The sequence below is a fragment of the Rutilus rutilus genome (assembly GCF_951802725.1).
Source record: "Rutilus rutilus genome assembly, chromosome: 14".
Taxonomy (NCBI): Eukaryota; Metazoa; Chordata; class Actinopteri; order Cypriniformes; family Leuciscidae; genus Rutilus; species Rutilus rutilus.
This window is the reverse complement of record NC_140219.1, coordinates 2879050-2889816: the sequence shown is the minus strand read 5'-3', so window position 1 is coordinate 2889816 and position 10767 is coordinate 2879050. Positions and strand designations below refer to the sequence as shown.

The 10767-nt window shown below is 41.9% G+C and overlaps 1 protein-coding gene across 1 annotated transcript; it reads left to right on the top strand.

Moving 5' to 3' along the window:
* Positions 1 to 462: 462 nt before the first annotated feature.
* Positions 463 to 1575, top strand: LOC311303395 (histamine H2 receptor-like; the record flags this gene model as incomplete). The annotated part of the gene is made up of 1 exon (XM_084429840.1): positions 463 to 1575. The coding sequence occupies one exon, from the start codon at positions 463 to 465 to the stop codon at positions 1558 to 1560; it is 1098 nt and encodes a 365-aa protein (XP_084285966.1). The 3' UTR covers positions 1561 to 1575.
* Positions 1576 to 10767: the final 9192 nt, after the last annotated feature.

The following is a 10767-nucleotide window of genomic DNA, read 5'->3' as shown; positions in this document are numbered from 1 at the left end:
ACTATGACCAGCAGAGGCCGACACACTTCCATCTAACAGAGGTCAGGAACAAGAATATAGATGGACAGAAGGTGGATGGATGAACAAATGGATGTATGAAGGAGCTGGACGATCCCTGGAGTGTGCAAGTAGACCGTTGGGAATACACACCGGAGGACCTGTTTAAACATATTGAACAAAAATTGCATTTTCCATTGATGCATTTTGCAGATGCAGAAAATAAGATAAACACCCGCAGAAACACACCCGCATTCCTAGTGTTTCTCTACCAATAAAACTGTAAAGGAAATCACGCATTTTGACCTAAAAAATTGCCTTGCATTTTTAACATTTTGACATAGAAAATTTGCATAGCATTTGGCAGATGCAAATATATGCATTCCCTGGAATCAAACGCACAACTTAGTGTCTACCTAGTGTTTCTCTACCAAAACAGTGAAGAAAATAACAACTAAACAAAGTATGACATCTCAGATAGCACTAATCGTAACGCTCTCCCTTCTTATCTTCCTCACTGTCAGTGGGAATATTTTTGTTTGTCTGGCTGTGTACTCTACGAGACAACTACATAAAATCACCAACTGCTTCATCGTCTCGCTAGCAGTCACAGACTTTCTACTGGGCGTCCTCGTGATGCCATTTTCCACCCTTTATCAAGTTAAAGGCGATTGGCCGCTAGGGGCGCACTTCTGCAACATCTACATTTCGTTTGATGTCATGCTATGCACTGCCTCCATACTCAATCTCTTAGCTATCAGCTTGGATCGTTACGTTGCGGTCACCGACCCGCTGCGCTACCCAATGCTTTTGCGTCGGTGGCACGTGGGCGTTGTTCTTGCGACAATCTGGCTGGTTTCGGTGGCCGTTTCGTTTGTCCCCATCCACATGGGCTGGAATACACGAGACTTGAGAGTGCAAAATATTCGTGAGGGTGACCCTGCGCGAGACTGCCGATTTGAGTTAAATCCAGCGTATGTATTGGTGGACGCCTTCGCAACGTTTTATCTCCCCCTGGTGGCCATGTGTTGGAGCTACCACCGAGTTTTTCGCATTGCAAGGATGCAGGCGAAAGAGATCACTTCTATTCGACGGGGTTTGTCGTCTTCTCCAGGCGCAACGAGTCTTGCATTGCGTGAACACAAAGCCACAGTGACACTTGCGGTTGTGGTTGGTGCGTTTGTGGTGTGCTGGTTTCCATATTTCACGCTTTTCACAATAATGGGGATACGCAATGAAGATAATCCGCCACAGACAGCGCAGTCAGTGGTGCTTTGGCTAGGATACGCAAACTCTGCGCTAAATCCTATACTTTACGCTACGCTTAACAGAGACTTCAGGTCCGCTTACGCCAAGCTGCTCGGTAGAGGACGAGGATGTAAAACACGGAAGAGAATACCGATAACAGCAATGGAGGAGGGGCTAATGAGTAGACATGCCCCTCCTGCACAAAGGGCAGAGCCTAGAACTTGTGTGTTGCTGAAAAAGATTGAAAATGAGAAGAGGGTCCAAAGCAACACAATGACTGGTGCTACAGTTACCATTGTGGCTATTGTGGAATAAAAGGTATACATATTATTTAAAAATAAATAAATAAATAAATAAATTAAAATAAATAAATAAAATATAGCTGAGAGCAGCGATGACGGGCCCAAGCCGGCCTTTAGTTACCCTATATATATATATATATATATATATATATACTGTATATATACATATATGTATGTGTATGTATATGTATATGTATGTACATGTATATTCTGACCTGTGTGCAAAGTTTCAAGAGTTTTCGAGCATGTTAAGGGCCCCAAAAGTGCCCGAAAGGTTGACAAAAAATAATAATAAATAATAATAATAATAATAAATAATCCTTTGGAAAACAATAGGGCCTTCGCCCTTTCAGGGCTTGGGCCCTAAAAATAACAGATTATTTACTTGACTTTGTCTTTGTATCTGCTCGATTATTGTCTGTCAGCAGCCCACAGGAAACATAATATTAAGATTTCGCAACTTAAAAGTACACATGGGAAGTATAGTACAAATGCAATTAATCGTTTTTTTCTATGACAAAAATGCTTCTCTTTTGACGCCCTCTGGTGGCCATGAGAGGTAACAAGATAATGTCATTTTTGTTTCTGGTGTAAAATGTCATCTAGACATGTTTTCATGGGATTAATTTTACTTAAGGTTAAAAGGAAGATTCAGCTAAAGGGATTCAACTAATAAAGAACATTTATTTATTTGTATTACTTTTAAAAAACTGTTATTTTTACTCACCCACATGCAGTTCTCAAATGTAAAAAAGGGCATCTATCACTACAGAGTAATTCTAAAACGTAAATTGCTAATAATAAGATAGATTGACTTATTACCACCCTGGTAGAAGTTGCAAACAGTCTGTTCGCAATTAATGAATACGAGACTACTGAAATAGACTTATTTTATAATTACAACAAAAAGAAAAAAAATAGTAGAGTGATGACTACTTAAATGCAGTAACGACAGCCCACGGTGGAGACGAGGGACATCTGTCGACATCTGGGGGACAAACGATGGGGGCAGAGACGATGGATCCCAGGGTGCAGATGGAGAGCCGATGGAGCAGAGTGACATCGCTGGCATCGGAGGCCTAGTCGCTGTCGCAGCGATGACCAGAGTCCCTGAGGACTGAGACGATGCCGGTGTGACGACGGACCAAGGCGAGTCCGAAGTGAAGGAGGAGCCTGCTGCAGCCGGGTGGGTAGAGGAACGGAGCGTAGCAAAGGTCTGCAAGTCCGTGGCGGAGGTGGTGTGACGACTGACCAAGGGGGAGCTGCTGAGACGAGGGAACCCAGTTGAGTCGAAAGTCTGAGGGGGTCTGGTGGAGCCGAAGGAGGGAAGAGCCAGGGCGAGCTGACAGGTTGACGGGCCGAGACGGAGCAAGGTGATCACAGGCCAGAGGCTGACCCACAGGATCCACTCGCTCAGGCGCTGATGGAGCGTCTTGTAAGCTTGACCTCACAGCATGGCTATTCCAGAGATGTTGAAGGGCTGCAAACCTCCAGCAGAGGTGGAGCTGGAGGATTGGCTGAGAAGGTCGGTGACGGAGGTAGATGTCCACACCCCTGGACTGACTCTTCTGGGGCGAGGGTCAACACTGTCCACTTGTCCTCTGGCTCTGGCTGACACATCGCGGTGGGTGGTGGTGATGGTGATGGTGATGGTAGCTCTCCATCTGCGGGGGGCTCACGCAATTTCTCCGTGGTTGCAGGTGGTGAAATAGGCTCTGGGTCCGGCAGTGTTCTGGATCGTGTTCTGAACCATACCTTTTCCTGACACCTCACGATGGCATGGGTGGCGCTAGGGAGAGGCTAGCATGTGCTTCAGCACCCCCAAGAAAGACCAAAACTGGAGCGCATCTCATCCTAACTTAACCGAAACTCATATGCCTCACAGACATGAGAAATACATAAAATACACTAAGCTTGAAATGTCTTTAAACAAAATAATTCATAACGAAAAGAAATAGGCTACTCTCTGATTATTTAATCCATTAAGTGCATTTCTCTCTATAAGCGCGTTCACTACGGATATGGCGATCGTCAACTTCATCTTTGCAGCCGACACTGACACAGAAAACACTAGTTTATTAATAAAAATCAATGTATGCGTCACCGGATTTACAAATGCACATCTTGCTTGTTGCATGCACACATATTATGTCGAAATAAGATATATTATGTTGAAATAACATTATTAATAATAATAAATCTTTAAGAATATTTGATTGAACGCTGAATGTTGCGCTTGTTCAATTTAATAAAATTAAAACTTTAATTGTGATCATTAAAATAATTGAATATTAAATATATAGTGGCCAAGTTTTGCTCATTTATTAATAGTATGTATATATATATATAATTGTGCGGCTCGCCCTGTCAATGATCTAGCACCCCCTCAGCCCCTGCTTTAAAAATGATCTGGCCCCGCCCCTGCACGATGGCCTCCCTCCAACTCAGTCCTGTGGTGCCTGAGAGGTTCATGGGGTTGTGGAAGTTTGCCCCAAACAGGGTCTTCAGGGTCTCGTCGTCCAGGGTGCAGGTGACGGCCAAACAACAAAAATCTTTAAAGAAATTATGGCTCTCCTGAGCGAGGACGATCAACTTAACCCTTTTGTCCATTTTGGGAAGTCTGGTCATCTGTCACAATGTGCTTGCAGGCAGACAGACGAACACAGATGAATAAAGTTCCCTATAAAGTTTAATGTCAAGTAGACTCAAAGGCAGGCAAACAGGCATTAGAAAAACACAACTTAACGTGAACAGCAGGAACTTTGGAACAACAGGAAATACACAATGGTGATGAGATGAATGACCAACAGTGTGTGTGTGTGTGTGTGTGTGTGTGTGTGTGTGTGTGTGTGTGTGTGTGTGTGTGTGTGTGTGTGTGTGTGTGCATTTTATATAGTATATATTAGTTTAACAACGATTAAAGCAAAATTGAAGGTAGTCCACATATGATGAATGCCTTTTTCTGTCAGTTATGTTCAGTCTGTTTTCATGGAATTTTAGTTTGTTATTTTCAGTCACATGTTTTCCTTTGTTCACCCGCCACTCTTTAGTTGTCATAGAGATAAATTTAATTTGCACAGGTGTTAATCATCATTACCCTGATTTGCTTTGTATTTAAGTCTTTTCAGTTCCCAGTAGTCCGGTCACGTCTATGGTATAGGTTTTGTTTTGTTTGCCTGCCTGTTTGGATTGCACTTGTAAGTGGATAATTAAAAACTTTGGAAACTTGATCATCATCTTCTTTTTGCTCCTTTGTGTGACAGATGACCGGACCATAACTAAATATGGACTATGCAGCTCAATTCGCTTCTTTAGCCCGATGAAGCCTTAATTTTTTTAACTTTTCAGTTGACCTCTGTCATCTTGCCATCACCTGCCCTTATGACGACAAGACCCTGAAGTCACTGTTCTGTACCGGGTCAAACTACTACAACGCAGTAGACCTCCCAGACACAAGACTTAGAGGGAGGCCGCCATCAAGTGTCTGGAGAGCATCTACCCACGACCTGGAACAAATTTTGCGAGTGTCCCGCTCAGACGGAGAGCGACCGCCCGCGGCGATGAGTGAGCTAGATCCCAAGAGAAAGAGGACAGCACCGGCCAATGCCCTGGAGTGACTCTTACCAGGGGTATGATCCCGTGACACCAGCAGCTGAGGGAATAATGATGGAAGTGGACACTGAGGAGGGGCTGATTATGCTGGATATGGAGGTACCCTGAACTATCAGTTTGTTCTTCATCGTAGCTGTTGCTAGACAGCATTGAAACTGTATCATTGACCTCTTGGGAATTGGAATCACTGTTATTGATCTCGTCAAGCTTACCTCTGTCACCATCACTGGAAAGCTCAGCCAGTCCTCCAGCCCTGCCTCTGCTGGATGCCTGCAGCCCTTCGCCTTCCCCAGTGATGCCTTGCTGTGACATGAAGCCTCAGGTCGTGCAACCACCAGCCTCGTCTGAGCAAGAGGATCCTGGGGCTCCGCCTCCGGCCTCTGACCCCTTTGCTCCACCCCTACGGCTACAGCGGGTTCCTCCTTCCCCTCGGATATGCCTCGGTACTCAGTCAGACCGACTCCGCCTCAACCCACGGGCATTCTGGCTCCATCTCAGACGCTCGTTGCTGCAGCATCTCCTAGGTCAACACCTTGGCTCCTCCCTCGATTCTACCGTGTGCTGTCATCACTGCCAGGCTTAGGGTCTGCCACCAGGGTTTTGTCGGGTTGCAGTCTTTTCAGTTCCCAGTTGTCCGGTCACGTCTACCGTAGAGGTTGTGTTTTGTTCACCTGCCTTTTTGGATTGCCTTGTAAGTGGATTATTGGACATTTAAACGTAATCTTCTTCTTGTTCCTTCTTCGACCTTAGTTTGACACTATCAATCTCAGATTAGCTCACCCATTTTATCCATGCTGATAGAGAAACATACTCGGTTACTAACGTAACTTCGGTTCCCTGAGATAACAGGAATGAGTACTGTGTCACCAGACGCAATGGGAAAACTCCTTTTTCTCCGTTTTACTGAAGTTTTAATAAAATCACGCAGTGAAAAAATAAAGTTTCAAGCCCAGACGTTTCCAAGCAGGACAGCAGTAATGACTTTACATAGTAATGACTTCTTTACTTACAAGATAGATAATATCAGGGAGAAAATTATGACAATGCAACCGTCTACTACAGTATTGCATTGAAGTCTCCTTGAGGAAAATTTTGATTCATTCATTGCTCTAGGAGAGGAAGAATTTACTAAACTTGTTAAATCATCTAAATCGACAACATTTATGTTAGACCCTATACCAACTAAGCTATTGAAAGAGATGCCACCAGAAGTTATAGATCCTCTTCTTAATATCATTAATTCATCTTTGTCATTAAGATATGTACCAAAAACTTTTAAGCTGGCTATGATTCTTTTCCTATTTAGCACCAAAACATTGGAACAGTCATCCCAACATTGTCCGGTAAGCAGACACACTCTGTCAGTTCAAATCTAGACTAAAAACACATATCTTTGGCCCAGTATACACATAACACATTATAGACTTCAATAATTCAATGTTAGGCTGCATAGTTTAGGTCAGCCGGAACCGGAAACACTTCCCCTAAATCCTGATGTACTTGTTACTTCATAAGAAGGATGGCGTCTACGCTACTTTTAGTCTCTCTGTTTATCCCGAGGTTTACTGCAGTCTGCCGGATCCAGGCTGTATCCAGATCTGCACACATATATATTCAAACGTGCATACCTATGGACTGAACATGTGATGCGCATGTGCGCGACGTCTGTGTTTGCGCAGAGATAACGTATAATCGTTTGCACCTTGGAACCTATTTCCGGAAGTGCGTTCTCGAGCCACCAGGCACTGTTTTGTGCGGATGTGCGGCTGGGCGGCCGGAGCGCGTTGAGGGTTTTCTGTTAGAACGAGCTAAGTTAATAACTAATGATCTTCGCAACGGAAGTGAATCAATCAATCAGAACTAACTTTAGCTGGACAATAACTTTATCCTAGAGCTGCTGTAAAGCCAAAACAATCTCTGTTACTGTAATTTCCTATTATCACTGTAAAGCTGCTTCGAAACAATTCATATTGTTAAAAGTGCTATATAAATGAAGGTGACTTGACTTGACTTGAAACTGCACGAGCCAATGGTTGCTCCACAGAGAGGAATGAACCAATGGCCGCGCATCGCCTGCCGAAGTGGGCGGGTCCAGCTCTCTATATAAGCAGGCATTCTGCCATGGAAATCAGGTTAATTTGACTGAAGCGACGATATGCCACGTCATGCAGCATGATAGCACGGCCGTCGACGCAATTCTCGTTCCCGTTATCTCAGGGAACCAAGGTTACGTTAGTAGCAAAGTACATTCCCTTTTGATACAGTTCACTCGTACTGCGTCATTAGACGCAATGGGAACCCAGTCCAATCACGCTGTGCTTAGAACTGCCGAACAACACATGTTCCAGGGCCCCAAGAAACACTTAAAAAATGTCCAATAGATCAGGGATATGGAATGTCGGTCCTGGAGGGCCACTCTCCTGCAGAGTTTAGAGAACGGTTTTGCATGTTAAAATATATTATGGTTTGATTTGAGGATAGGAGTTAATTTAATTTATTCTTCCATCTTTCTGAAAATATCTAAGTGACATGGCAGTGGCCGATTGAGTCAGTCCTGCAAACCTGTTGGACAACGCAGTGGACAGTGTAAATATCCCTCATCCCAGATGATGTCCCGCTGGCAGAGGCCTTACTAGGGTCTCTATAGAGTGGTGCAGGTGACAGACAAGACAGGGCAGGTTACTTTTGATATGAAACTAATTCTCAGCTCTCAGATTCTGTCCATTTTACTATGAAATTCTGACAATAAATCCCATTTTGGCGCTTGTAAATGTGAGGTGACCGATCGCTGACAGATCTCAGTTCAAGCGGCACGTGAACTGCTCATCTGTTACTCTTTACTACTAGTTTGTAAATAAACACGAACGAACACTGGTAATATGAAAGATACAGTTTGTTGGAGCCATTATATTGAATTGTATTTTTTTGTTTGTGACACAAGTATTTGAGTATTTGAGTATATTTAAATAAGGTGATGATGAGTTACAGGTGCGCATATGGAAGTTCAAACAAACTTTTTGGCCGTGCCGTGTTGAGTGTCGTATTGTACAAGACTGTGCTCATGTCCAACAGTTTGTTTGAATCAAATATTTTGTTTGTTAGTAATAAGTCAAAGTAAAGTGTTGAGTATTTATTTTGTTTGTTTTATTTGTTGTTTGCAATGCCAAATGGACAATAAATGGATTTGGCATATCTGAATTTATTGAAAAAGGTATGGACAATGAATTTATTTTATTTTCAAGGAAAAGCACGCATCAGAAACAGACTAATAAAAACCATCTGCGTCCCTACACAGTTCAACTTACCGAAATGTAATAAAATCGATCGATCAGTGTTTTTCAACCGTGGAAAGAGGTCAATAAAACTGCTGGAGATTTTAATGACCATAGCACGTTATTTGACTAGAAAATAAGCTAAAATTAGCTATAGAGAGGAGTATTTTGCTAAATATGATACTATATTACATATTTATTATATTTTTACCTTTATCATTAAAATATTATAACGTTGTTATTATAAAAAACTTGTTTTTTAATGAGAAAAATTAACATGCATCTACTGTACCTAATATTTATCTAAAGAAATCGATATTGAATCAAGATCGGAATCAAATCACAAGAATTGAATTTGTGAAATTTGTGTCAAGCAATGATAAAAACAGTAGCCTACCAGTCATTGTTCATGAAGCATCATAGTTTACTAACGCGTATGTGCAGTTATTTTCGATGGATGGTTTCGTATTTCTGATATTATTTCATGTGTTGTAAATTCCATGTGGCGGGGTATATTTTTCTGTATAGTGTAATGGGGTCAAGGTCTTTGGTCTGTGTATTTTGGGTTTTTAATCTTTGTATTTTGGATATCTTACATGTATCTTTATCTGTGCTATTAAGCTGCTCATCCCAAATAAGGGGAGTGGCAACGTCAGTATTGTCCGTGGTGTTTTCCTCATGTTGTGCTGGGGAAGTGGTAAAACCTGTTGCATTAGCAATCGGGATCAAAGCTATAGATGTTTCTTGTTGTTTGGGGTGGGTTTTGTTGGTGCTGCTGAGTTCCTTAATGCCAAGGCTGCCGTGCCAGGACGTGGGCTGGAGATTGTTGTACGAAGCGTGCAAATAGATTGAGAGAGATATTTTGTAGTGTTGGGGTTTCCCCCTACTAAGTTTGGGCGGTGCCTTTGATTTTCCCTGAATACTGTAACTCACGTCCAGTAGCGGGTAAGGAAGCCAGCAGTATTCTTTTATTGTTATTGTTTTATGGGTTGTTGACATATGCTGGTGTATTGCTTTTGTAACAGCTTTCCGTTAAGCCGCTGTGGTATTGGTAATAGGAGTGAGCAAGTAATTAACGAGTATAAACTCCATGAACACAGATGTAAGATGCAACCAATGTATTTTATTTATTGTGCTCTAATTAATAAACGTTGCTTCCAATTAGCTTCTTGTGGTGTCTCATTCTTTGCAGTTCAAAGTCCATATCTTGCAAATACAGCGAACAAACATTGTCCATATTCCATATGTCCTTGAACATCACTCTTTATCAGTGAAGCATGGTGTTACTTCCCTAAAGTGGCTAAGGGCATGAGGGAACACAACATAAAATAAATTAGTATTTTCCCAGATCGTTTTAACCCTGGTACGTGTTTAAGGCGCTGGTGCAAAAGAACACAGGAACAAAGGGAGTTTAAGTTGAAGAAAAATAATAGATTTATTCCCAATAGAGAACTCAAAGAGAGAGAGACTAACAAAAACACAAATACCGTACACAGGGAGTAGGATCCTGAGCGGGGCTAAATCAAATAAATAAATAAAACAAAACCCACAATGTAACTATCTCCCCTTCCCAATAAGCTACTAATTCAAAAAGAAAAGATACAACAACAACAACAACAACAAAAAAGTCTTCGGTGTTCAACACGCCCTACCTAAACTATACTACTTAAGAAAACTCAAAACATACAATAGTGGCACCTGGGGCCCGTTCTTCGTACGTTGCTTAAAACATCCGAGATCAAATGAGACATCCAAGATGATTTTTTTTTTTTTTTTTTTTGGATCCCCATTAGCTTCAGCATAAGCTAAAAGCTGTTCCTGGGGTCCTACAATCTACCATGTGACAATACAATTTATGACATCACATTACACACCATACGCACAAGACATTACACAACATTTGAAAATACATATACTGGATTGAGTTAGTGAGATATTTGCGCGTTCATGCGCTTGTTTGAAAGGGGATAATGTATCCATAGTAGAAACATTGATCAGCATCGCTGCTATTGGCTGTTCAGCGTGGCCAAAGAGCACGCTCAGTTTTTCTCTTCAGCAGAGCAAGAACTAATAGTCGAAGTTTATTCGGAATTTTAATGTTTAATCAAAGCGCCAGGGAACACCTCAAAGTCTGCAAAAGCCAGGAGAGAGGGCTGGCAAAAAGTAGCAGACAATTTAAATCCGTTAGATGTTTTTATCACTTATTAGCCTATATTTTTGTATTTTAATAATTGCATAATTACTTTGTTCATTGTAATGTCAGAGTCACCACACTAGAACATGGGAACAAATAAAAGTGAAGTACAAAAATATTCTACTTAATGGTAATTTTTAGT